At 44.5% G+C, this 27,806-nt stretch overlaps 2 protein-coding genes across 2 annotated transcripts; one reads left to right on the top strand and one right to left on the bottom strand.

Moving 5' to 3' along the window:
* The first annotated feature begins 287 nt into the window (after positions 1 to 287).
* Positions 288 to 19,321, top strand: C1QTNF4 (C1q and TNF related 4). Its single transcript, XM_009810643.2, is given in 3 exon segments — positions 288 to 321; positions 324 to 413; positions 18,213 to 19,321. Coding segments are annotated over 3 exon segments (1,212 nt in total). The 5' UTR covers positions 288 to 308.
* A 2,238-nt stretch (positions 19,322 to 21,559) lies between these two features.
* On the bottom strand, positions 21,560 to 25,373 carry FAM180B (family with sequence similarity 180 member B). The gene is made up of 3 exons (XM_059819837.1): positions 25,307 to 25,373; positions 23,386 to 23,465; positions 21,560 to 22,833 (listed from the first exon to the last, which is right to left on the bottom strand). Exons 1-3 carry the CDS (start codon positions 25,371 to 25,373, stop codon positions 22,390 to 22,392), a joined length of 591 nt encoding a protein of 196 aa, XP_059675820.1. The 3' UTR covers positions 21,560 to 22,389.
* Positions 25,374 to 27,806: the final 2,433 nt, after the last annotated feature.

Raw genomic sequence — 27,806 nt, 5'->3', positions numbered from 1 at the left:
CCGCGGCGGCGCCTGAGGGGAGGCCGGCGGTAGGGAGCGGTGCCCGGGCGGCGGCGGAGGGGCCGTCGGGGCTCTCACGGCGGCGGCCGTGGTTCTCGCGAAGGCGGGCGCTCGGGGCGCGCTGCGGTGCCCGAGCCCGTGGCCCCCGGGGCGGCGGGTAGGGCGCGGGCGGGCGCCGGGGCGGGCTGCGCTCCCTCTCCGTCCCCGCTGAGAGGCTGGACAATAGCGGGAAATGCCGGAGTTGCCCCCCTACCCCCGTCCCCTTTCATTTCCAATATTAGGTGGGTAGAGTTCATGTGGGAAAGGGTATGAGATTCTGGCCCGCTTAGCATGGGGCCGAGGTTGGAGAACCTCCCAGGGGCCCTCCACGGAGAAGGGCATCCTGGAAAATTCCCCCAGGGGCAGTTTCTCAGGTGGGAAATGGCATTAACCTTGCATGGACCTCTACTTTAGTTTCCTGGGGGAACTGACTCCCAGGGGTCTTCCTGGGACTCGCATACAGGACCGATCCCATAATGTACAATTTTCTGTCAGATAATCTAGCATAATCCTGTGTGCATTTGGCAATCCCACTGTCATCTCCTCATCCCACCCCCTAAAAGCTCCCAGGGAAGTGGGTCAGCATCTCCAGATGATGTTTCTACCAGACACTGGGTGAGTTTCTGCACTGCTGGCTGACTAGAAGGCAGCATTGTGACCCTTCACTTTATGCACACACTGAATGAGCCGTGCTTCAATTATTCATTCTGATGCTATTGCAACCTTCTGCAGTTTCTCTTCTCCAGGGACATGATGTGTAACAAGACTTTGAAATACTTTGCCAATGAGGCTGCGATCCTCGCTAGGCATATGGCAGCTGTTTGCTTGTCTAGCCATTCTTAAGGGTTAATTTATAGCAGTGAAAGGTATGTCAAGGAAGAATAAGGATTCCCAGCAGGGCAGCATTACCCTCTGCATTCCTTCTGTTCCCCTCGAAAAAGCTGAGACCAGAGTACTGAATGGTTAGTGGACTAGGCTCTACAAATGGAAGAAACAAAGCCTTCAAAGTACACTTGGTCTCCATAACAGAAAACCTATGGCTTCCACATGGAACTGATTTAAAGCTGAAAATTTGTCAGTGTGGTAGACATTTGCTGTTTTGTAGATGAAGAAACGTACAGAAATCAAATACATCAGAAACAGAGATTTGGTAGCAAAACTTGGAATCCCATTTTGGTTATTTATGTTTTAGTAGTGTCATCATCTGTCCATTGTGCTGTGCTCTCCAGAGAGTGCTCACTGATAAACTGAGAACCATTAATATTTTCCAAACACAGGAGGCTGGGCAGACTCACAATGGCAGCAGCTATACTTACGGAAATACAGGATAACTATACTGTGACCTGTAGTCAAGTAGCTGTATGATAGCTTTTATATTCTCCATTTTAATAATAGACATATTTCCAAACAGCAGCAAGGCCGATTGTTGATCCCCAGTTCTTGGAATACTCAGTCTTGCATCAGATAGTAATCTAGATGAACAAAGGCATACAGAGAAATACTGCATGTCTAAGGTGTAAAGAGCCAAGATAATGTTAACCTTCTGTGCATAGCACCCAATAATATGAAGACCAAAAGAAAAAGGCCAGTGCTAGTGGAAAGTGAACATGCAGCGAGCCTCCAAGTGATCACTGTCATTCTGCCAAAATTTCCGCATTCTTACGGTTAGTTACAGGCAGAGAGCATTGAAATGGACTAATCTGACGGTGAGGGTAGATTCCCAGGGTGGAGAGTACCTGAGAATATAATATTCTCAGCTGACAAACGTCTCCCTCCAAGAGATACTCATCTCTACATTGACTCTAAGGCATGAGAATAGAGCAAAAAAATAGGGCTTAAAAATGCTAGAGTCTTAAAAATGCTGACGCCTAGAGCTTTGTTACCAGCATCTGAGGTCAGATGTTAGGATTTGGTGGGTTTTACTCCTGAACTCTTCAATTCACCTATCCTTTTAAATGCCCAAAGTATGAAGTGTATGTTCTACTCCAGGGTGCACAGTTAAGGAAAAAGATGTTCCACTTGCCTTAGAATTACAGCTAACTGGCCAGTCTGTAGGGGCAAGGATCTTTGTCCTGTCTTGGAAGACACATTAAGGCTTGGCAATTTGATAGTTCATGATACATTATTTGAGAGAATCTACCTGACTGACACTGACTCCGATTTTCACCCAGTGGAGATCAAAAGCTTCAGCTCTTACTTCTTGATTGACACCCAGAAATTTAGTGTAGATCCTATTGCCCAGCAGATCCAAACTGAAGTAAAGTCAGGACTTCTTTTTTCCTTTCAGCTTTCCTTAACCTTTTCCTTTGCTCCTATCCCAGGAAAGGAAATTTGCCCAATGCTCAACTGAGGTCAGCCAGTAATACACAACTGCTGTGCTGCTGGCTCTCTTGTCAATCCCTTGTCTCCCCTACAAGTCCTTTCTTGTCCCTGTAAAGCCTCTCTCTAGTTGCATACTTCCTCCAGACAGGTTTGAGAACAAAGGAACTCCTGCTGCATCTAATCAAAGGTCTGAGGTTTCCAGCAGAGGTAACACAGCCAGAATCAGGAGATGATCACAGAGCAAGCAGTAAGTGGCTGCTCCAGAGGCCAATAATTGATTACTAGGGCCCCAGTGGGAAACAGTGCAAATTCATAAAGTCCTATTTCTCCCTCTTCACCCTCCAGCTGGTTAATTCATCCCGTGCACGTTTTCTGCTGTGGCCAGGGCCGCAGCCAGAGTGCCAGGAAAACCGCCCATATTGGGTTAAGGAATCTGGGGAGACTATGGAAGTGGTTACTAAAATGAGAGCCAAAGCCAGATGTGAGAGTCAAGCCACTGTTGTCAGGAGGAATACCAGATCATCTTTGTTCCTACGCACACAAAGGCTTACTGTCTGTTCATGCCTGCTTGTGACCACCACGGCTGGCGTTTGAGCTCTGAAGAAAGGGACGTGCAGTCCTTTGGTCAAGGGCAGATGCAGAGAAAATGTTTAGTCCATTGAAATCAACTAGCTGCTTCGGTGCATCCCTTCCAGTGTGTGCTGCTGGTGTAACTACAGTGAATGTAATAAATGCTGACATTTCTAATATATCCCTAAGTCTATGAAGAGAGCTGGTCACATCCTTCCCATTCATTGTTTCAGTATTCCAGCAGATTCTAACAGAATTGGCTTTTCTTCATTTTATATATTGAAAGATTTTTTTGTGGCATAAGAGCGAGATATCGAATTTGGTTTTTTTTAACTAAAAGTTGAGATTCTTGATTGTGTTTGTACATTAATTTTAAATATTTGCTTTGGTAAGGCACAGGGCACAGCAGGTGAAGGAGGCTATAAACTGGGTAAACATGATTTTCTGAAGAGGAAGATCTTCTTTAAATAATATCAGAAGATTCAGAGCTCATAATCTGTGTGCTTTTAGTCTGTGCCAGTCTTTCAGACAGGCCACAAGCTGCTTAAAACTGATATGATAGCTGTGTCGGTGTGTCCTGGATTTGCTTCTGTTCAGTGTTTTCTTAGATGACCTGGATGGTAATATAAAGAGTCGGTGTATCACATTTGCCGGGGACATAAAACTGTGAGGCTTGAAATATGCTGGAAGAAAAGATTAGAATTCAAAATTATTCCAACAAATTGGAAGAACTGCTAGGAAAAGAACTGGATTAAATTCAGTAGGGATAAATGCAAGTTACTACAATAAGGCAGGAATAATCAACTGCATAAGCACAAGTGAGAAGCAAATGACTGGGATGCAACTCCGCAGAAAAGAATCTGAGTGTTATGATAGATCACAAGCTGAACATGAGTCAATGTCATGCTGTTGCAAATGAAGGCAAACATCTTGCTAGCATATATAAAAGACATATAGCCTGGAAGACATGTGAAGCAATCCTGCTCTGTTCAGCATTGCTAAAGCCTCAGCTTGGAGGCTGTGTGAAGTTTTGGTTATTACACTTTGAGACAGGTGCAATTCAATCGGAGAGAGTCCAGAGAAGGGCAGCCAGGACTCATCAGAGGTCTGAAAAACATGACCTGCAAGATGATTTGAAAGAACTGAAATTATTTAGCCCAAAGACCAGAAAACTGGCAGGGGAATATTACAGTCTTCAGATACAAAATAGAGGAGGGAATGATGGTTTTTTTGGCCTCATGGTGGATGGAGCAGAAAGCAAGAAATGGTAGAAAGAGAAATTATGTTAAACTGCAGGAATAATTTTCTAGGACCTAGGATAACAAAAACTGTTTAATATTTGGTCTGGGGAGGTTGTGAAGACTCCATCATTTTAAGAACAAGTTAGACAATTATCCGTGAAGAATGAAGTTAGGCTAGTGATCCTATCATGGGGAAGTACCTTGGACTATTTGACATCTTAAGTTCTCTTCTAGACCATTCTTCTGTCATTTTATGCAGGCAACATGCTCATTTCATGTAAATGAAATAAAAGCTGTCTGCGGGCCCTGTTCTGATGTTTGTCTGATATCCAAGGGTAGCACAGCACCAAGGACACAGTGCAGCTCTTTCGGAGATGAGCCTGAAAGAAAAGTAAGAGCTTACCAGAAGATGGTTAAAAGAGGTCTCTCTTTTTGGAGAAGGCAAAGGGAACAGGACATTCTGAGTGCCCTGGAGCAGATGCTTGACTGAGTCTATGAGTGCTAAAAACAATGATATGGAAGAAGAAAAATGAATGAGGATTAGCAGTAAGCAAAACGATCTGAACTGAACATACAAACTCTTCTAGTATTTTATTCCTTGAATGAAAGACCATAGTCCAAAAATGCTTTTTTAAAGATAAAATGAAATAAAATAATGGAATTCAGAATAGGAATAAAAAAAAGCATCATTCTACAATTGATGTTTTTAGGCATTTCTCCAGGGAGAGAAAATCTAGGTCCTGTAGTATTCATGGTTTAACATACATTGTTTGATATAAATGGAACAGACGGTCCCCTGTGCATGGTGAAAAAATACTGGATCTCTGTGAGGAGACAAGTAGAAAGAACTTAGAGAGCAACGATCATCTCTTTTGGATGCTGCAGTGGAGAGCTGTACACAAGATTCTGAATAGAACATGGTTTGAGTCCAACCAAAGAATTTTTTAATCCTCTAAAGGGAGAAGGATTTTTCTCTCTCCCCAGGCTTTAGACCTTTCTGCTCAGATAAAAAGAAAAGCTCTTAGAGAAGTTAAAGACATACTGGGAAGAGTGGAAGTGGTTTTTATACCAACTGGGCAATAGGGAATTTTTTCTATGAAAACAGGTACTCTCTGGGACTGCTGCAAAGCAGCTGCTGGAAAGAATCTGTGTTGAATGAACAAGACAAGGAGAAAATGAAGAATTAGGCTGCGGTTTTTAGGAGGCTGTTTTCATGGAGCTGTTGCTCAGTGAACTGTAGCATGTTAGCATTCTAATCTGGTGTCATTTAAATACTCTTACACTGGAATTATCCATAACTTGATGGAAATCCTCATATTTTGATTTACTCTGGGATGTGTGAGCACAAACTGTGACACTATATAAGCTCTGATTGCTTTTCCCCCTGCCCCCATCTTCCACTGCTGCTTGAACACTTTAGGAAAAATAATGATTTGCTTAGAAAGCCTGTCACTTGATGCCCCAGGTATTTCAATGTAAACTCACATCCCTTACACCCAAGGACTGACCATTGCTTCACATTAGCTTGTATTGCTTTGCCTGAGTTTATTTCCTTCCCTTTGCTTTCTTTACTTCTCGTGGGTGTATGAAACCCTGTCTTTATTTGAGAGACAGAAAGGGTATCCAAAAGAATCACAGAATCACTATGGTTGGAAAAGACCTGTAAGATCATCAAGTCCAACCACCAACCCAACCCCACCATGCCCATTAAACCATGTCCCACAATGCCACGTCCACACGTTCCTTGAACCCCTCCAGTGATGGTGACTCCACCACCTCCCTGGGCAGCCTCTTCCAGTGCTTCACCACTCTCTCAGGAAAGAAATTGTTCCTAATATCCAGCCTGAACCTCCCCTGGTGCAACTTGAGGCTATTTCCTCTTGTCCTGTCGGTAGTCACTTGGGAGAAGAGACCAACACCCACCTCTCTGCAACCCCCTTTCAGGTAGTTGTAGAGAGCGATGAGGTCTCCCCTCAGCCTCCTCTTCTCCAGACTGAACAACCCCAGCTCCCTCAGCCGCTCCTCATCAGACTTGTGCTCCAGACCCCTCACCAGCTTCGTCGCCTTTCTCTGGACACGCTCCAGAGAAGGCTTACTGTGACACGATGCTAAAGGAGGTTCAGCTTTGGAACAAGGTGGTTGTGGACAGAGGTAAAGCAAAGGATAGCTAATGTAAAAAATCTCCTTTTTACTAGTAGGAGGAGGCAACAAGGTGGAGGGGTTGTTCTCTAGGAAACTTGGGAGAAAATCTGAGACAGGCTGGGCAGAAAACTACTGAACACGCTGGAGGGGGTTCTGCAGATGGAATCTCCTGTTGGAAGCTGTTGATAATTGTCTTGAAAAGGAAAGGTGTTAGACAGAAGTAGCCAGAAGGAAGGCAGGGGACTGAAAGAATTTGAGTAGAGGGAGCACTGGCTTGATATATGAACTGAATGTGAATGTTTGATTTTAGGGTGCATGGCTGAAATTTCTCAGTGTGGTTGTGGGGAAATTGTGTAGGCTATTGCAAATGGCACTTCTGTCAGTATGAACTGCGTATTTAATGCAATCTAACGATATCCAAGCCTGCGTTAAATAAAGCATCTGCATAACAGTGTTCAGAGCAGCCATATCCTTCATGTTAATTCTTTTTTTTTCTTTTATATTATGTCCAGTTAGGATCTGAAAGTTACGTAAAACCTGCCAGTGGGTTGCTGCAGTCATTATTTCAGTATTTTAGCAAAATTCTTTTCCTATAAGCAAAAATCAGAGGCAGCAGCTTCAAGCTGTCAAAGGCAATTCTTCCTAGGAGGAAACTGGCTGGTCACACAGATGAGCCTGGAATCTGTGAACACTTGACAGGCTCTGAGCGCTTTCTCGCTGTGAATGAGGAACTGATGAGTGAACAGCAGTGTCCAGCAGCACTTTTTGATGGTAATGCCAAAGCCCTTTACCAGCAGCTTCCCAGTACAGATGGAGTTTTACAGAAATACTCACACAAGCATTTCTACTGCCATTATGAGGGGACTGGCGTTTTTTAAACACTGGAAACAGTATAAAGCCAGAAAGCGGATATGGGAAAGCTTTGTAAAACTATGTGTGTATTGAGGAGATTTTTCAGCAAATGCTTCTCTCTGACCCTCCAGCCAGGGCTGTAGACTCTGCCTTGTGGGCAGCAGCACCTCTGTGTCAGATTGTCACAGAAAAATCTGAGTTCAGAAGCACAACTGTGAAAATGTGACTTGTACAGGGTTTAAGGGAGGAACTTCATAGCTCCCTGTTGAAGAAGACGACAAGCGGATTCAATCCAGAGACCAAAATATATTCAGAGTTTAACAAGTGGAAGCAGAAACTGGGGTTTTCCTGAAGATATCAGCTATCAGTTCACAGCCTTGGGATATCTCATTTGCACCAGCTACAGCCTTCTGAGAAATAGTTGTTAGTAAAATGGCCAAAAAAAATGAAAGGGCCCAGATTCCAGCTGTCTGTAGGCATTCCTCAGAGAGGTCTCTTTACAAGGGATTTGGCAGGAAAGACCACTGGAAATGGGGAACTGCACATTGCTGACTGTGAAGGTTCAGTATTAACAAACATGACAATGACTAACTTTGCTAACTTACTTTGCTATTTTTAACTGTGTATCTGTAGACATAAAAGACAGAATGCTACTGGGCCGAGAATTTGATAAACCTGATTCATGAAAAGCAACTGGTACTGAAGAGCACTGTGTGTATTGGAGAATTTCATTGTTAATCAATAACTTCTGTGCTACCCAGAGGAAGTCTGGGTCTCAAGAGACTGGCTGGTGACAAAAATGGGAGTAGTCACATGCAATGATTATTCTTTAAATGATTGTTTCTTGATCTGTCTACCAATTCTCTGGGTATGAAAGCAACAGGACTGTCCTGTCAGACAATTAGAGGACAGGACCAGAAAGAAGGCTCATGAGCGTAATGTGGACTTTGTCTGACACCTCCTTTTCCCCAAACAGAGTTTGGCAAAGCAGAGTTTTCACTCTGGAATAATACTGGCCTCTGCTTTGGTGCTGAGCGTGACGCTTGTTTCTTCCCAGTTCTCTAGATACAGGCCTGTGTCCTGACCCAGAAGGAGGAGGAGCAGAAAGGAAGATGCCAGAGCAGAGATGGAAGCAACACAGTTCTTAATGCCTTTTATCACCTTCTTCACTAAACTAGAGCTCAGTGAATTTCCAAATTGAGATGTTGCAGCATGTTGGCAGTGAAGAGCAGCACTGCAGTGCAATTCACAGTGTTCTTTGAGTATCTTCACAGTAATGAAACAGCAGGGCATGAAAAGAAATGAATGTGATTTTTTGGCTAAGTGTGATGGCAGATGTTAAAAGACAGCATGCTTTCTTGCCTTACCTGTCAAGACAAGAAAAAAACTCCCAAAGAAAGCAGCATTCCTGCAGGCAAATGCCCCAGTACAGATGGAGTTTTTTCGGATGGATTTGCAAAGTCTACTGTCAGAAAATACCAGTCAATAGGATGTGACATTTTCTCAAAGTATGTTATAGTGCAGCCTTTGATGGATAAAAAGACCAAAGCAATTATGTTTCCATTGATGAAACATAGTGTTACAAGTTGATCTATCAGGTGGAGGGAACTGACTCTCATCCCTTCTGAAAGTTTTCTGGTAACTGCAGGCAATCAAGAGGGGGACCAGAGTTACCGACCTTGTGAACATCTTTGGTTGCATTGCTAAATCAACTCTTTTAGCAGTCAGTGGGCTCAGACATGACTAGGAAACAAAAATGTTTTTTGTTGTCGTTGCATGTAATCCCAGCTGGCCCTCAGCTATCCATTAATTCCCTTACGGGATGACTGCTGGACTCCACAGGCTCATCATAACTTGTGATTTGATGATCAACCAGCAAGAACCAGCATATTCCCTCTAGCTTTTACCCAGGTGGGTGATGTGGCAGATCTTAGAGCAGTGACCGGAGGGCAGCATTCCAGTGAGTGGGGGAATGGGTTGGAAGCAACTACTGCTGGCGCAGAGTTCCAGGAAAAATGAGAATTATGTGCCCACTCAAGTGAGAGAAAGAGAAGGTGTGGCTATGCAGTTAGAGAAGAAAACATGCAAGAAAAATCTAAAACTTGTTCCTTTTTTTGATTAGGACCTTACATAGCAGTTAAATTAAAATCATACATTGACTGATACAAAGTACAGGAGCACAGACTCACAGAAAAGGAAATTGAGGACATAAAACCATTACAGAGAGCACAATGAACAAACCTTGAGAGTACGCCACAGGTTCCAATATCTCTGATAATATCTCCACAATCTCATGTACAACAGTCTTCAACGGGAAGGTATAACACAAAAGTTGTGATACCTGTAATGTTCAGACAGTCAAAATGACTTTGCTATTTAGTGCAACTTCATGGGTGGCAGGTTCCACAGGTTCCTATTAGTTCCTGGACAAATAAACTTACTATTAACAGTTGTTTTCGTTCTTAATGAGGGGATGAGAGGACAACATGAAAGGATCACTGCAAGATTTTTCCCAGCTGATGGTGCTGTCTGTACCTGACAGGTCTGCTGAATGACTGGGTGTGTGAATGAAAGCGGCAGTATGGAGCAGGAAGGAAAGCCAGTATAGCCTGTGTTTAACTGGAACACTTACTCTCATCCTGATGAGATTTCCTCTAATGTCTATAAGTATTTGTTACAATTAAGGATTGAAATAAAATTGACCAATAGGGCATCAACTCTGAGAACAGCACAGGAACCTCCTCTTCTGGTCTGCATGGTTGGAGGATGAAAATATTTATTCAGCTGCATTGAAGGAAACTGCTGCTTAGATGCATAAAGTGTGGCTTAAAAAAATCAAACAGTAACTACCTTACTGTAGATACCTACCTATAGTAAATACTGTAAATACCTACCTATAGTCTCTGAACTGTTGCTAGACTTTCATTTCTTAACAGAAGGAGTGGGAATTATCCCGAGAGCTAAACTTCCCTTCACTGGAAAGATGTGGGGCAGAAAAACTGAGCCATGGTATGTAACAATAAACCAGGAAGAATAAAGGGGTTAGAATCTGAGTTGATTCCAGAGTACTGATTCTAGTGTCATTCTGCCCACCTGGTTCCCACTTTGTCACTCATGGCTTAGTTTACCCTATTGATTATAATGTAGAGATGTTTTTTAAAAAAAATGTCCCTAAGGATGTGAGCTACACCACCACTTCAGGAAAACCTAAGAACAACCTTGTGTTCAGTGGGGCTGTCTAAACAGCCTTTTCATTCTTTATCAACCCTTTAAAGTCCCCACGCTTCATTAGTTCTCGGGAAAAATGTTCATCTTTTTCCTGCCCAAACTCTTACTAAAAGAGAAAGATTACAAGAGCAGTCTGTGATGCTGAACCCATCTGCATCTTCCTTAGCTTCCCAGTTTGTATCCAACCCAGAAACATCTTCTGCAAACACTTCTAAACTTTCTCCCTCATTGCTTCTTAAGAGAGTCTCTCATGGTCTGTATAGCCATTACCTTCCTCTTCACAATCTCCTTTAGCACTGCTATGGTACTAACTGGGTCTGCTTGTTGATTCCAGCTGGTCAGATGATGAAATGGAACCATCTTATTTGTTGACTCTTTCATTTTAGCATCTTTAATCCTGCACGTTTGTTTTTTTTCTTTTCCCAGACTTTATAATAGCATAGTAAAAGTAAGAAATCTTATGCTGCATTTGCTTGTTATTACCCACGTACCCTATCTACATGCATATCTCCCCCATCTTCTAGACTGTAAGCATCATTTAAAAGCCCTCCTACAGAATCCAGCAGTGTGCAGTTCAGCAGGCTACCAGCTTCTTTGCAGACTACCATAGTTTAAATATCTTAAGCCAGGTGAGAAGTTTAAAATAAAAGCATCCCTGTAACTAAGTCTTGTTCATTTTTAAATAATAATTTCCCATTTGCCTTTGGAATAGCCTGAATTGCGCTGCTTGTGCTCAGCATTCTTCCTCACAAGGTGTCTGTCAGACAGTCTCCCTGTGCTTCATATGGTTTTACCTCCACGGCCAAAGCAAAAAAAGCAGAACTTCTGTGAAAAAGTCCTCCTGCTACATGGCTTCCAGCCCAGCCACCTGGAACAATGAAATTGCCCTCTACTCCATTCTCTGAGGTCTCTGTGCCTTTCTGTCTCTTTAGAGCTAGCTTCTGCTCTGGCCAGTCTGCCTTTTTGGGACTTCCTCTCTCTTGGTCTTAACTGAGATCTTTATGGTATATGCTGCCAAAGTGTCAGTTACTTTCTTTTACCTATCAAAATACCTCCTGGTATTCCAGGCCAGACTGTCTCTGTTAATCCTTCATGCTAGTGTGATCTGCCTTCTGGTGCAGCAATCCGGTTCCTCCTGGAGAGATGGGATGCTTCAACAAAGCCTTGTTCCGCAGGCTCAGCATCTCTTGTGCACACCAGGCGAAAGAAATGCACACATAAACCAGGCTAAAAAAGGAAATTAAGTTTGGGGGTGGGAAAAGAGATGGTTTAACTTTGGCATTACTGTAGCTGTAACTGGATCCATGCAAAAATTCCTACTGTTGAAATGGTCTCAGTGTTTTAAGTCTAGAGGTGGCAGTGTTAAATAAACACTGTACAGCGACAGAGTTCTGGCTTTCTCAGGCTGTGGTTTCCAGTCTTCTCTGGCCTATGCTTTCACAGAAACCATTTATCACTGAACTCATTCCCAGCAATGGCTAGGGTTTTTCGCTACTTGCTGCTGGTGTGATTTCAATGACGGCTTATCAACACTTTGTTTAACTGCGTGTGCAGAACAACTTTATAGTATTCAACAGATTTTATGATCTACAGTTTAAACTCTAATGTTCTAACAATGTTTTCTGTTCCTCCCCTTCTCATATCTGTTAGAGTATGTTTCTTTGCTTTACAGTTTTTAGTCTTGTTTGTGTGAGGAGTGTGTATGTGGTGGAGAGTTGGATTTGTCTAATTTGTCCATTTAGAGAAGGATGTAAAAAAAAATTATATTACATGTATAAGCATTAGTCTGTTAGAATAATTCCTTGCTCCCACCTGGGGTTTATTCAGTCATCTTCCCTACTAAAACACCACTTTGTCTGTCTAAATGAATATATTTTTAAATATACATAGTAGGCAAAACAGAAGACACAGTGTGTCACCCTGGCACTTCAAATGTGTATAACAAATTTCCTTGAATGCTGTTATAGGAAGAAAAATCCAAGTGTCAGAACTATCACGTTTCCATTTTGATCAGTGAATATACATCATCTTACGTATCATCATTTTAGCTTAAACAGAGTTGTTAGGGCTTCACTTGAAATACAGCAGGTTTAATTAATATTCTGAAGTGCAGGCTAACATTAGAGGCTTATGCCAAAATACAGTCTCTCCATTTCCTTTTCCTGAGTATGGCTGGAGTTGAGGTACTTCAAAAGAATTTTTGTCTCTCCACAGATCTTTGAGTGCACAGAAGCTGGTTTGTTATGTTAAAAGACTCCCTTGACTCAAGGAAACATTTAAAATTAAGTGCTTTCTATATTAATGTCATACAGTTCTGTCATTCAAAGTGTGGCTTATAGTTTCCAAAAAGCATCCTGAATGCTTCAGACAATGTTTTCCCTCTCAAGATTGTTCCAGAGTTCAAAAAACCGCATTCATCAACAGCAGAAAAAGGCCAAAGCCATAAGTGAATCCCTGATTTTGTCACACAGTACTCTTTACACAGATTTTGCTTTTGAGGATCTGCTACAATTAAATTCTCCTTGATGTTGAAGAAATGATGCTTTTGCATCATTATCTGATGCTCTTAATCTGTATCGGATGAGTGGAACAGACAGTATGTGGTGTCTGGGGGAAAAAAATCGTGCTAACTATAGTCCAAGAAGGCTGTTCATTACACAGGCTTTCACGGATCCAAATAATTGAAACATTTGCAGCTGTCCTTAAATATTAGAGTGAGAGCTTGGAAGAACAGAGCTTTGCTTTTGCAGCTTACAGGATTTTAAGAACTTTTACTAACAGTTAATCCAACTGCACTGCTTCACTTTTGCTTCATATCTCATTCTTAGTGATCTCCTGGGTAAAACTCCCACTGAAATTAAAGGACTCTTGCCTAAGGTAGGACTAGGGGATCTAGCTTATTAATATTTTGGAGTGAAAAAGAAAACCCTTGTGAGTTTTGCAAGAAGATCTGGCCTGCAAGTCTAGAAATGGGGTGACCTTTCTATTATTGAAAGTCATTTTCTAAATCCATGGATTTCAGTAGAAGAGTAAAGCTAATTGTCTTTCTACTGTTGGATTGATTCTGTTCCAGGACAGAAAAATCACCTCCAGCAAGCACAAAGCTATTAAAGTTTCCTGGGTCATGCAAATGGTGAATTCTGTCTCTTTCTTTTCAAAAAAGATTTGCAACTCCTGTTCTGCTATGTGAGTCACTACCATTTTAGCCCCTTCTTTTCAGGTCATTAATTTAATGTCAGTGCCTTTGAGAACTGTTCAGCTCCATCATGTGTTTTGTGCCTCGTATTCCAATATTAGTTTCTTGATTTCTTCCCTGTGGGCCGCTGTCCCTGTTGGTACTGCCTAGTGTAAAGGCAGTAGCATACCTTGTTTATCCCTTGGGTCTGCTTAGCTTCATTGCATACTTCTGTGGTGTTACCACAATAAGGAATGGCAGGGTCGGAGACAAAGGGCCCTGATTCTTATGTAAATGTAATGAGAATAACACAGCTGCTGTGTATGACACCTGCACGGCCCAAGCTGAAGACGTACTTTTCACCTCTGGCCTGGGTCTTTCACCTCACTCTGCAGATTTAAAACTTTTGCTGTAGCATGCGCTTAAGGCTGATATCACAGTGTCCCTGGCCAGCCTCACATCCCTGGTGCTATCTCTTCCCCGCTGGAAGAAAGCTATCCCAGTAAGTGACTTGAGCACCAGATGCATTTGCTGGTGGAGCAACAGAGCATTTTGGAATCTTTCTCTTTCAGACTTACTATGCTAATACTCAAGTCCAAGCATTGTCGTGAGTTGCCTCTGTTTATGGCAGCCCTGTAGCTAGCAGAGTCTTCCTAATGATTGGCAAATTATTCTTAGACTGGTTTAGTGTGAGAGGCAGTTATTAGATACTTTCTAAATTATTTTTAAAAGATAAGGAACCTAAATAGTCCTGAAAGTGGTGAGTGGGAGCTGTCAAGGAAACAACTTGCTAATGGAAACACAGCATAATTAACTGCCTTATTTAAATGACTTGCCAGTAAGTTATTGGGAAGAGCCGACAAATAAGATACTGCAGCAGCGGAGAGTCTTTGCAACCGTAGCTGAGTGATCCAGCCTTTTTCAAAGTGACCTTAGTACAGAGAAATTAATTTGGGGGCAGAAACAAGGATAGTGGTCATTTGAAGGAATATAAGGTCAGATTCACTACAGAGTTTATTAAACTGCTTTGTCTTTTTGTGGTTTTTTGGCCAGCAGTGACGTGCTTGCAGTATATTCCCTGACTCCCGGATACGCTGAGCGAGCTCTGGAGCACATGCAGCGCTTTAGAACCAGGCTGCTTAGTGTGGCTAAAAAAGCAAATGCCAAATCCTTTCCTGTCATTTCTTGTCTCAAGAGCATGCAGCCATGTCACAGTCATCCTGGTTCTCCATGCGGCCACACCACGGTGATCATTGGAATAACAATGGATGAGTATGAATCAGAAACATCTAATAGCCCTTGTAAGTTTGCCTTTAGGGCTTGGTTTTCTAAGCTGGAAGCTGAAATGAGCCTGCCGTGCTAGATGTAGCACTCTGCACTCTGCAAAAATAATACTGCTGAACCAGAGGCTGAGCTCGCAGTGTGACAGTTTGGGATTTAGTTCTTGGTGGGATGTTAGGGCCTATTAGTATTGTTTAAATGGTAGCAACAGCCAAATGCTGTACAGACGTGGGAAGAGAGAGAATCTTTGCCCTGAGGAGCTCGCAAACTAAATGGCCTAGTGAGGAAAAATAAAGACAGCATGGAAGCAGATGCATGACGATTAGCTATGGCTTAGTAGTTCAATTGAAAATGCTTTCTTAAATTCATTTGCTGGATGAAAGATAGGTCTGTCAGACCTGCCGTTAGATGGTTAGTTCCATGTAAGTGTCACGGCTAGGGTTAGTAGCGAGTTAATTTTCAACTGTGAGAAGGCAGTAGCTATGGGAATCGGTTATAGAATCAGAAACCATGACTTAGGAGGTCTCTAGTCCGACCTCCTGCTGAAAGCAGGGCTGACACTGAATGCAGACCAGGTTGCTCACAGCTTAATCCAGTCTGGTCTTGAAAAATTCCAAGGATGGAAATTTCACAATCTCTCTGGGCAAACTGTTCCATTCTTAATTGCTCTCAGTGTGAAATTATTTTGCTTATACCCAGTCTGAACCTTCCCCTTTGTTTTTTATGACCATTGCCTCTTATTCTCCCACCATGCATATCAGTGAAGAACCTAGCTCTGTCATCTCAGTAAGCTCTTCATAGGTACTGGAAGGCTACTACTAGGTCCCCCCAAAGCTTTTTCTTCTCCAGACTAAACAAGCCCAGTTCCCTCAGCCTCTCCTCATAGGACAAGTGCTCTAGACCCCAACCTCTTCTGGAGTCACTCAGTTGTCAACTAAAGGGGAATAATCTCTGCCTGTGGTTAGTGGCTACATTCTGTTGATGCACCCCAGTGCGCTGTTAGTCTTCATTACCTGCAGGGCACAGCATGAACTCCGGTATAAATTATTGTTCTCCAGGACTCCTGGATCCTTTTCAGCAGCACTGCTCTGCAGCCAGTTAGTCGCCACACAGAGTTAGTCCATCCCAGGTGCAGGAATTTGCATTCATCCTTGCTGAATTTCTTTTCAGTCCATGCCTCCAGCCTGTCTAGGTCCCTCTGAAGAGCAGCTGTGCCTCCAACCATATTGACAAATCCCCTGTTTTGGTGTCATCTGCAGCCTTGATGAGTGAGTGGGCAGTCTGTCTCCTTCTCCAGGACATTGATAAAAAACATTGAAGAGGACATCTGAAATTAAATATTGAACACTAGCCCTTGAGCCTGACAACCCAACCAGTTTTTCACCCATCTAGTAGTCCACTTACCTAGATTGTAATGTCACAGCTCGGATACAGGAATGCCCTGGGACATTGTAACAAAAGCCTTGCTAAAAGGTATGTGATATCCACCAGTCTCTTCTCACAAGAAGACAGTCAGTTCGGTTAGACATGATCTACCCTCAATAGATCAGCATATGCTAAACACCACGTCCTTTTCCTAGAAATGTATTCCAGGAAGAACACTCCATGATTTTCCCAGGGGCCAAAGTGAGGGCCTAACTGGCCGACCGGCCGGTAGTTCCTCAGGTTGTCTCACTTGTCCTTTCTCAAGATGGGTGCAACATTTGCCTTTCTCCAGTCACCAAGGACCTCCTTTGATCTCCATGACCTTTCAAAGATGATAGAGAGTGGCCTCAATATGACATCAGTCAGCTCTCTCAACACCCTTCAGTGCAGCCCATGGGGTCCCATGGATGCATTCAGGAGAAGCAGGCTAAGTCAGGAAGAACGTTCTGAATTCAGGGGCATGGAGGAAAATACTGAGATGTTTGTGAGAGAAGTGATCTAATATAAAATTAGGACATGGATGGATATTTCTTTTTGTCTTTGCTAGTGTGTCACTTCCATGTAATTAAGTGAGAATATAATTCATTCTTGGGTTCATATGTATTAGAGCTCCATTTCAGATTTCAGTTTTATTCTCAAGTGTGAAAGAGCAGAGACTGCAGGTCAAGCTGAATTCCTGTTGGTGCATGATTCTAGGTATCACATCTTGCCAAAACAGGATCCTCTTGCCACCTCACAGTCTATGTGGATTCCATCTGCTTTACTTCTATTACTAGTCATCCCAATTGATTCAAATATTTACCCCTTTATACTGTTTAATTCAGGATTTGTCTTCACCCCTCCCCGCAATGAGTAGCATGTTTAGCTCCTGTTCTGCCGGTCTGTGAATTCATTGTTTGTGGGCTGGCAAGGCACCAGTTCTGGGGTGACAGATGGGGCAGACTGCAAACCAGGCAGTTGCCTCCCAGCCTGAATGATGTTTTAATAAGCACAGAGAGGTGACAGAGAGAGAAGCTTCTCACTGGAATGACTGGCAGTTTTGTTTCCAGCCTGAAAGCACTAATAGATGGGTTTTGGCCTCAGTTCAAAAAAAAATCACAGAAACTAGAAGCAGAAAATCCCATTAGCTCCTAACTTATCCATCTCTTTTAAGGGTCAAAGATGTTTGTTCTCTCTGGTCTATTATCCAGACAGGGAGTCGTTTCCCTGCTTTTAGTATTTCAGTTCTCTCTCAGGGATTCTATACTTTGGGAAACTTGCCTTTTATTTATCTTTTGTTTTCCTTCTTTTTTTCATTTGATTCATTTTCTCCATTGTCTTCCTTCCATCCCTAAACAATCCCTCTTCTTCTAGTTTCTTTACAGTCTTCACAGATTCATGGTGAAGTCTCTCTGAATAATGGGGTCTACCAGCTAACTTGGCTTCCAGCTTCCACATCCTGTGAAACAGCTAGTGCGGTGCTAGGCAATGGCATCTGCATGGGAATCTCTAGACCGTATGTCCTCTTCTCCCTGCCCTTCAGCTGTGTCTCAGTTGTATAATACATGGTCTGTGTAGGGCTTTGTTTCATCCTTGGTCTTATGAATAAAAGCACTACAAAAGGGAGCTCTGGCAAAGCCCCAGCAAGCTCAGATCCCTCTGCAGTGTGAGCAACACAGTGTTTTGCAGACAAACTGTAGGACAGCCAAGCTTTCAAAGGAGAAGATTCATTTTTTTCCTACGAGTAGCTCTTGCCAGGAAAATATCAAAATGATACTGGGATCTGAACTGAGGTATGGTCCCATACACTGATCAGAGAATGCACTGGAAACTTCTCAATATTTGGACATAGACCTTCATGTCTATTTAGCAAGATTCACGTGTGGGTTTCAGCTGGAGTATAAGCTTAAATTAATGGGATTCCTGCTAAAATATGCTTCTTTTCTTTTTCCATTCAGATACAATGATGACACTGAAGGTTCAGATCCTGTGTGGCTTCCTTTGCTGCATGATTTTTCTGCCGACAGATGGCTTCCCAGCAGACACCAGTACTGAATTTCGCTCTGCTTTCTCTGTGGCCAGAACTAGCAGCATGGAAGGGAGCTCTGAGATGGTCATTACCTTTGACAAAGTGTATGTGAACATTGGCAATGACTTTGATCCCAAGACTGGATTGTTCCGCTGTCGGATCCCTGGAGCCTACTACTTCTCCTTCACTGTTGGGAAATACCCAAAGAAAAACTTGTCTGTCATGCTGATGAGAAACAAGAATGAGGTGCAAGTGATTGTGTATGATGAACATCACCGCAAGGAACGGAAGGTAGCCAGCCAGAGTGCCATGCTACAGCTTGACTACGGTGACACGGTTTGGCTGCGTTTACATGGAGACCCCAAGTATGCTCTTTACAGCAATGTGGGCCCCTATACAACTTTCAATGGCTACCTAATCTACCCAGACACTTCTGCCTTCTTCCAGAACGCTCTTAGCTCTCAAGAGCTGGGGCCACACCATCGCACTATTGAGCAACTTCCCAGAGAGCAGAATGAAGCTTCACAGCCACACGTGTTATCTGATCAACCAAATAGAGAACAAGACCCTCGATCTGCATTTTCTGTTGCCCGCTCACAAAGTCTCCTGGGGACAGATGACAAGCAAATCCAGCATGAGCCAATCACATTTGACACGGAGTTTGTGAACATTGGAAAAGATTTCAATTCCTCCACTGGCATCTTCTCATGCCGTATACCTGGTGCATACTATTTCTCCTTCACCATTGGCAAAATGCCCTTTAAGACTATGTCAGTGAAACTTATGAAGAACCACAATGAGGTGCAGGCCATGATCTATGATGACAACCACTCCAAGAGGCGGGAGATGCAGAGCCAGAGTATCATGCTGCCTCTGCAGTATGGGGACACTGTTTGGCTCTACAGCCATCAGCACGATGGCTATGGTGCCTACAGCAACCATGGCAAGTACATCACCTTCACGGGCTTCCTGGTCTATTCAGAGGCTCAGCCAAAGTGGCTTCCAGGTGCCAGCTCACCCCAAGGGTCAAAAAATTAAATGCAGATGTGAAAGGAGCATAAGAAAAGCCAAGGTGCCATGAACTTGGGTATAGCTCCTCTTCGGATGTCATCCTCTACTTTGAGCATGCGATCATGTGTCCAGTGCTTTCCTTACGCTGCACGCTTGTACCCTGTCCGCAGGGCCACTGCTGTGTCTGCCATTCATCCGTAGAAAGGTCTTTACAGGTTGTACGTGTGTGTCCTGTGTTGGTGTTTGATTTAAGCATAAAGCATGAGGTAGTTTTGGGGCAGGGGTGGGGCAGTGTAGTGAGATGCTGAGGATCAGAGAACCACTGCAGTAATGTTACTGCAGATCCCTGGCATCCAGAAAGCAAAGGGTGTGGTGACTTTCCTTGCATATCTGGGGAGGGAATAAATGTAATGAAAATGAATGTAATAAAAATACAAAAGACATAACATTTTCTCAGATTGGAATTTGTTGTTGCTTGTGAGACTTGTGTGCTCGTCACTGCCTGTGATACCAACTCAGGAGAGAAAGAAGCATGGTGATCGTAACGAGCTGCAGTATGTGTTACTGAGCCAGTCTCTGTGTACACTCTTCTTTATCATTCGTGTGTGTGAAGTGTTGGTACCTTTTATGATTTTATTGCAGGTTTCACAGTATTTGGTGCTTTTCTTAATCTGAAGTTTCTGAAGTCAAGAAGCTGTGTTTGAGAATCTCAGCTTCCATTTAATGAAAATAATACATTTAGAAACAAACAAAAAAGTGGGCTTCTAGCCCTTGTAATAAAGGTTGAGGGCTCAAATCTATGAATGGGCCATCCTCTGAAAGCTCAGAAGCACGGTAAGTAAGAAGAATAAAAAATGTATTTTTAAATCTCTTAATAGTTGGGTCAGGAACAGGCTGATAATGTGTAAGTGTGAGTAGCATCACGCCATGCAATGGCAGTGCTGGCTGTAGGGGCATTAGATTCTGCAGAAATTAGCTCCTTGAATACAAGGGTATGGCTAACCTGCCATATGCTGTATCGGTAACCTAGTGCAAACGGGATCAAAGGTACCATTAAGTGATAGTTTCAGCATCTGTGTTCCAGTGGTTTCTCACACACCATTCCACCGAGCTGTAGTGCTGCTGGAGAGAGGCTGGTATGGCTGCAGAGGATGCTGGCATGTTCCTACGGGGCGGTCAGGACCTACGGCAGGATCCACCCAGGCAGGTCCAAAGAAACCAGGAGGCTGGAGGCTTCATCGTCGTGCGATTGGTGCTGTTTCAGTTGAGCTAAACGCTGGTTTGTCTCCCAAACTACATAAACTGCAAATGTGCATCATGCTGAGCATGCAAGACACTTTGTGACATCACTTGAGTTTAATTTATAATTTGCTCAACAGAGAGCAATGCTCTTAAACTGATCCTAACAAAATCCTGGGTTCAAAACAGTGCATTTGCATCCAAGTCACCAAGCCAACCCCCTCAACCTTTATCCAGACATTCGTATAGCTCAGACCGTATATTCTCCAGCAAGACAATATTTTCATGTGCTGGTGCCATCCCAGCTCAGCCTTTTGATGACATTCTCTGCCCAAACTGAACTTGTCTGCAGCCACTCCCTCACTCCATACGTATCCTAGACGTTAAAGACTGGGGCATATTTGGGGAAAGGATTAAGGGTAGAGATTGGAGGTATGTAAAAAAGCAGCATAAGAATAGAAGAACATTAGGTGGGACACTAGTTTACTAGAAGTTATACTTCAAATAAAATGCTGATCTTAATTCCTACATCCTTTGGGGGAAAAAAACCCACAAACAAACAAGCAACAACCAACCTGCTTTATGAACTGTGTAAATCTATCTTCTCCTGTCATAGCCCTAACCTGACCTCAAAAACCATTCACTGTGGCATCTTGCTTCCAGGCTTCTTATTCTCGCCTCACCATTTCTTCTCTCCATCTGTTGGGCAACAATGGCTTGGAAAAAAATTAACTAGGTCAAAAGCTAGCAGTTCCCACTTTGAATGTCACACGTGCTTCCTTTGTTGAGCATGGAAAATTAAGAGTGTATTGATAGAAAGGGAATTATGGATCCCATCATCTAAGCACATGCAATGAATGTTCCAAATGAATGTACCTATAATGGCAGTGGCAAACCTAGTAGAAACAAAAACAAACAAACAAACCAAAAAAAAAAAATCAAAACCCTCCTGAGTAAATAATTACATTTATTTAATTCCACATTGCAATGTGTAAGACAGAGAAAAGTTAAAGATCTCTTCTATAAAATATTTGTATTTCTGATTTTGAGGATAGAGATTGTGTATTTATTATGTCTGGCTTGTAAAGTGCCATAGCTGTACAAAAAAACTTCATGGAAGAGGTAAAATCTGCTGAAGAAATAACTAGGTCACAATCCTTAGGAATTTAAATGAGATTTAAGGAAGTGTATTCCAAACTGATAACTGACACAAAGCAATGTACGTGTGTAAATATGATATGCAAATACTAGAAAGCTTTATGGAATATATACATTTTCAGGTTGCTTTTTGAAGAAAAATATATACATTAGATGGGAAATTACTATGGACACATAAAACGTGATGCCACGTGAGCAGAAAGCTGAAATGAAATATGTGACCTATATCACGAAACACAACAGCATCTGCTTAGCTGGTTACTGGCGAGGAGAAAAGATACTGTATTTGGCTGAAACCACGGGGGGAGTATAAGGAGACTGAACTGAATTATCTGAAATTAAGTCAGCTAGGACACTGGTGTAACATCCTGGAAAAAAACTACCAAGGCATCTCCCTAGTAAGCATCAGTGATGAAGACAGATAACACATCTAAACAGCACTGCCCCCTCCAGCACAGCCTGCTTAAAAACCAAACAGAAAAAAAAAACAGGAAAGGGTGAAATGCGTTTTATAGTTTCGTCCTATTTCATTGAAAAATAAAAGCTTGTGTATAAATCCTTAGAGGGTTGCCAACGCACCACAGAAAGAAAAAGGTGGGGCATATTTGTACAAAGTCCTGAATAGTGTGGAAAGCATTTGAAATAACCAAGGGTGCAGCTGAAGTCAGGTGTGTCCTTTCCTAGCGTAGTTTCCCTTATTAAGTGTCTCTCTTGGTCCTGGCCAGGTTAGAATGATAGAAAGGTTTCAGGGATGCTAAATGGGAAGGCTTCTCCTCCCAGGGCCAGGAAGCCAGGAGGAGGGTGGTATTTGCAGGGCAGAGCCCCTTGCACAGGTCACGAAACATTTCATCAACCAGCTGAGAGAAAAAACTAATCCAGAGGTTTTTATCCAGCCCCTGCGTGGAGCGAACCTGATAGGCACAGTAAACACCGGTGAAAAGGAGACGGTCAAACTCTGTTAGAGGCAATGGGGCATCGGTCAGTGCATAGTATCTCAGCTGCTGCTCGATCTCTGTCGGTGTTTTGGGAACTTCGTCCTCTAAAATCCGCATGAACCGCCGTGCCGGGCGCAGGGAGGCCAGCTCTTCATCCCGCAGCTGGATTGTCCTGTTGGCCTGAATATCCAGCCCTCCCCAGAGCATCTGGAAGAGAAGAGCGGCATGCGCACGGGAAGCCCAGCACAAACCCTCCGCCAGTTAGAACCGAGCTGTAAAGCTGTCTGTGATGCTGCCAAATCTCGGGCCGGACCAAGAGGCAGCCGCTTCCTGACTCGCTGCCCGCGGCCCGCCTAGTCCCACTCCATGTCCTTCTCCGCCAGCCCCACGCCCCTTTCCTGATCGGCCCCACGCCTCGGTTTCCCACGGGACCCGTCCAGCTCTCGCCTCCCGCCCTGCCTCTCCCGCTGCCGTCCCGCCCGCAGCAGCCCCCCGGCACGGCCGCCTTGGGTGGGGGGAGTCCTGTGTTCCACCCCAGAGCTGTGAGGTGCCGTGGAGGGGGTCAGAGCCCCCTTCAGCTGCACCCCACGACAGAAGGGAGCACAAATGCAATTAGGGCATCGCCGAGGCATTTTCCAGGCACTCCCGAAAGCCGACAGGGATGAGAACAAGCAGAACGTGTGAGTTTTTACGTGCAGGCAGGTGGGAGCGCGGGCGCTAACAGTGCCTCGGCCCACGGGCCCCCAACGCCCAGGAGACCTCTAACATGACGTCGGCGTCCTCTGGGCCGCGACGGGGTGCGTTGGCGCTGGCACCGTCCCTGCTGTGAGGATGCTCATCTGGAAGACATCAGGCAGAGCTTGGTAGGGTAAAGACCACGGCCCTTCCTGTTTATTTTTGTCATTTGGTTGTCAATAATGTCGTCAATATTTCTGAGCTGCCACTCATAGTTTGCCAAACATGACAGATGCTGACCACGGGATTTTGACGAGCAAAACAAGCTTTGTAAGAGAAGCAGAAGCGATTAAGGGAGGCAAGTGTAAGTTTTGGCTATGACGGCCCTGAATCCTGCCAACAGAGCTAAAGCGTACGGCAGCAAAGGCGCTTGCTTTGACAGGCAGCGCGAAAGCCCCTCGCGCTGAGTACGGGTGGGTTTTGAACTGACGGGGTCCGGGTGCTTGGCCGGTTTTGCCGGAGGAAGCCATGCCGCCCAAGGGAAGGAGGGTGCTGGGAGGCTCCTTGACCTGCTGGTGGAAACATAACCTGATGCTTATCCAGGTTTTATACTTCTTGCCCGAGCACCTGCCGCTGGCGGGGACAGAGTGTGAGGGGAAAAGAAACCCAGTCGGATCCATTATGGCTCTTCTCATGTCCAGCTAATTCCTTGCTGGGCCACCCGACACCGTTTAAACCAGGAAAAATGGATACGAGGCCAGAGGAATGGGAGTTTATTAATACTAGAGTCACATTAATCCTAAGAATTCTTCAATTTTCATTTACTAATACTTCTAAAGCTTTAACTTTCTGCCTTGATTATTTCTTTCTTTGTGAAAAAAGGAGACACACGTGGCCTCGGGCCAGGAGAGGGAGGCTGCATCCCCTCCCTTCTCTGTGTCGATCAGCGTAGTCGTGTAGCCAAGACCCTCTTCTGCTTCTTACAGACTCATCCTTCAGGTCAAGAAACATGAAGTGGAAAAAGCCTGTATAAAATAGTAAGCTCTCTGACACTTTTTTCTTATTATTTTTATATGGACGAAGGGTTTTTTATATCTAAAAAAGAGGGAGAATTTACATTGAGTACTCCAGAGTTAAGGTCAGCAGGTGCTTATAAAAAGTAGAACAATGACTTAATACTGTCTGTGTGTGATGAATACTACCAAAGCCCGCTTCCAACTTTCCGTTCTTGATGAAAGCCTTTCAGGGAGGTGTACAAGCTGCCTGCAGAAGTGCCCTGCCACCCCCCCGCCCGCGGAGGTTTGGTTCCCTGCACAGCTGCAGGCTCCCTGATCCAAGCCAGCTGTGGCTTTGGAATGTGAGCAGGGATGTAGCTGCTCTTTCCTACTCCTCCATGGATGTGCCAGCAAAGCTTTTAGCTCAGGTAGAGTTAGGGCATCATCTGAAAATTTCTTTGCTGGGCTTCTCTCTGCTAACTGATCTGGTAGGTTCACAAATCCCTCTATGGAGAGATATCTGATTGGCAGCAAAGTCAGTGAATTTGTTGAATAGCCGCCAAATTGCTGTTATTAGTCACTGTCTTAGTGTTAGAGTTTCAAGTAGAGTAAAACAAAAATTAATCAAAGCATCATATATTAAAATAATAACATAAATATCCCCTGGAGATGGGAAAATGGTCCCTTCCTTGCTTTATCATTCAACAGGGGTTTGGGGTTTTTTCCCAAAAAGCATCTAGAAAAGCCACAAACCATATTGCAGGAGCAGACTTTTTCAGCAGAGACCCAAGAAAACCCTCCCCCTGCCACGAACAATAGCAGATCTTCAACCTGCAAGTATGTCCCCACCGAACAACCCCAGCTGGGACTCCGGCGCTCTCTCCCGTGTCAGCCCAGCTCGCTGAAGCGTTTGACCGTCTCCGAAGAAGCAGGCAAAGCGTCGCGCCACTGGCACCGTACGAACGTTTGCCGAGCCAAGAAGCCGCATCGCTAACAGGTGCAATTCCTACCTGTCAGCCTCTGGGATCCGGCAAACACGCACAGGATCAGCCAGGCCTTCAACGGCACCCGGGCCATAGCAGCCCCGCGCAGCCCTGCCCGGCAGCGGCTGCCAGCCCCGCCGCCGACGGTGCCGTGCGGGAAGCGAGAGCGGTTTGCTGCGGCGTCTTGCCTTGCTGCCTCTGGTCCCAGCAGCCTCTGCTGGAACGGATCTGTCTTTCTGTGTTTCTGCTTGCAGTCCTGGGAAGGGCTTGCAGCTCAGCTTGCTGACCCCGAAGGATATTTTCCCTCGTATTTTGGAAACTTGGAAGACTTTGTTGTGAAGTTTTTGGCAGAATGGTTTAAGCTTCTTTTCCAAAGACTGATTTCCCACTGCAATTTATTATAGGAAGCTATTAGTTGCAAGAAATTTCACTACATGTGATTGCCTCTGAACAAGGGGGGACCTCCTGGTTCCTTCAGCCTCCACGCAGTGCCTCTGTCACCTCTCCGTGACACTTCTCCTCAGCTCCTTGGCTTCGTTTTCAGTTTTTCTTTTTCCTGAGTTTGAAAATCTGCAAACAATCCTGAAATGTCACAAACAGATAAGGCCGGCAGCCTGTGCAGATTCATGGGAGGGCAGTGGCAGCCAAAACATACAAGCAGGCAGAAGAAATGTCACTTTTTCCATTCGGTATCAAACCTCTTGGACGGAGAACTCAATATACTGACCTAGCAAACAGCGAGGATCGGAGCCTGCCAGGCTCTAGCACCTCTTTGTCCTCTCCTGTGACAAGACTTCTGGGTGACGATGAGCACGGTCTGCCTTAGATTTTGTCAGTTACGTAGACAAAACTGCATCCGATTCCCTTCACAGCAGATATCTGTTCTCTACACATCTTTGCACTTTTATTAGTGCCCAAACCCTCGGCAAGCTCTTATGTGTTTCTACTCTGTATGGCACAGTGTCGTCCTGGGTTCTCCTGAGGGTTCTTGGATGCCAGGATTATACAAACAAGTAATAACAGGTATAAATAAGTAATAATACCATCTCCTTCAGGTCAAAGGTGTTCTTTGGGGAAAGAAGCCTGCCTAGAAAAGAGAGCATACCTGCCACGCGTACCTTTCTCAGCAAGCTCCAGGGTGTCAGTTTGCAGTGACTACTGTCACCAGATAATTTACTGAGGGTGGGGATGTCATTCCAGTCAGTAAGCTGTCAGTGCACAAAGGAGCGAGTCTTCTGAAACTTCCAGGAGCTGTAGTTGTACCTGGCAATATGTGGACTCACACCAGCACAAAAGGGAAGAGTCCCACAGATGGATCGAGACAGGAGGGGCCCTCAATATCTGGAGCTATTCTTACCCCCAGTTTGAATCAAAGTAAGACCTGTGTTCCTGTCACAGACTTGGCTACCTTCAAGGCAGACTATGCTTCTTTCGGTTTTCATTATTTTCTGCTGCTTACACTTTAGTTCCATCCCTTTCTTCTGGGATGAGATATCTTTTATTAAACTGTGAATAATCCGCTGCTCCCGAGGCAGGCTCTGGTGACCCATCTGTGCAGTGAGATTGATGTGCCTTCCGCTTTGTACCAGAGTGCCTTACAATCCCCAGCGTACTTTGTCTACAAGTCACTATGCAAGAAAGCCCTGCTTCTCATGGGCCATGAAAGAGCCTCCCTTTATCACGCAGCATGGAGTCGTCCAGGATTTTGGCTGACATCTGCGAAGGCCATATATGATTTCGTCAACAGGAAAATTTCCTCGGAACAGCTTGCAGCTGAAGTGCCTAGAGGAGGATACGCATGTTGGTGGGAGGGAGAAGAGAGGAGGCTCAGAAGCTGTGCTTCGGTGACTGGTAGAGTGGCAGGCGGGGGACAAGCATCAGGGGTAGATGCTGCCTCGAGCTGGGGGTATTTTTAGAATTGCCTCACTGTCCCGCACAGAAAGGCAATTGCAGAGCGATAAACGTGTGCCCTGGTTGTTTGTAAAGCAGCAGGAGTTACAGGGTGCAGAGAAACCAGCCTGAGTTTCTGAGAGCTGCACACAGTCCTCGCCTGTGCGATTGCAATGTTAGGCGGTGCACCGGCTCCTCCCGAGGGATTTTGTCCTTGCCAGGTATTCATTCCCAGCTGAGTGTGCACAACCCTGCCCCTCCGCACCCCCCCGGTCACACCGTCTGTTGTAGGAGCAGTTTCAAAACGTCACGTCCAGCCAGGTTTCTGCAGGGGCACCTTGACTTGTTTCATGTTTTCCACCATGACCTCCCAAAGGAAGAAGATGGGAAAGGGGGACAAAATAGGAGGGAGCAAAATCTTCAGGAGCTGGGTGGATGCTGACGCACAATTTGTTCCAGGTGGCTGAAGCTTTGCCCGTCACAGGGGAGCTGGGGCAATGGAGTGAGAAACTATTAAGGGAAGAGAGAAGTGAGGTGGCAGCCACCCTAAGCTCGGTTTGCCGCAGTCGCAAGTGGCAGCATCGGCTGGGAAGAATTCTTCTGGTTCTTACATTACAGACTCCTGCAGGCCCTGTGT

This window comes from Gavia stellata, chromosome 7 (genome assembly GCF_030936135.1).
Source record: "Gavia stellata isolate bGavSte3 chromosome 7, bGavSte3.hap2, whole genome shotgun sequence".
In the NCBI taxonomy this organism is placed as follows: Eukaryota; Metazoa; Chordata; class Aves; order Gaviiformes; family Gaviidae; genus Gavia; species Gavia stellata.
The sequence above is the reverse complement of the archived record's forward strand: the minus strand, read 5'-3'. Positions and strand labels throughout refer to the sequence as shown.

Coding starts and splice junctions, on each gene's coding strand:
- FAM180B (XM_059819837.1), bottom strand. CDS start 25,373: ATGGCCCGGGTGCCGTTGAAGGCCTGGCTGATCCTGTGCGTGTTTGCC. Junction 23,466..25,306: donor CGGATCCCAGAGGCTGACAG/GTAGGAATTGCA, acceptor GATGTCTTCCAG/ATGAGCATCCTCACAGCAGG. Junction 22,834..23,385: donor ACGCCGACGTCATGTTAGAG/GTCTCCTGGGCG, acceptor CTTCTCTTCCAG/ATGCTCTGGGGAGGGCTGGA.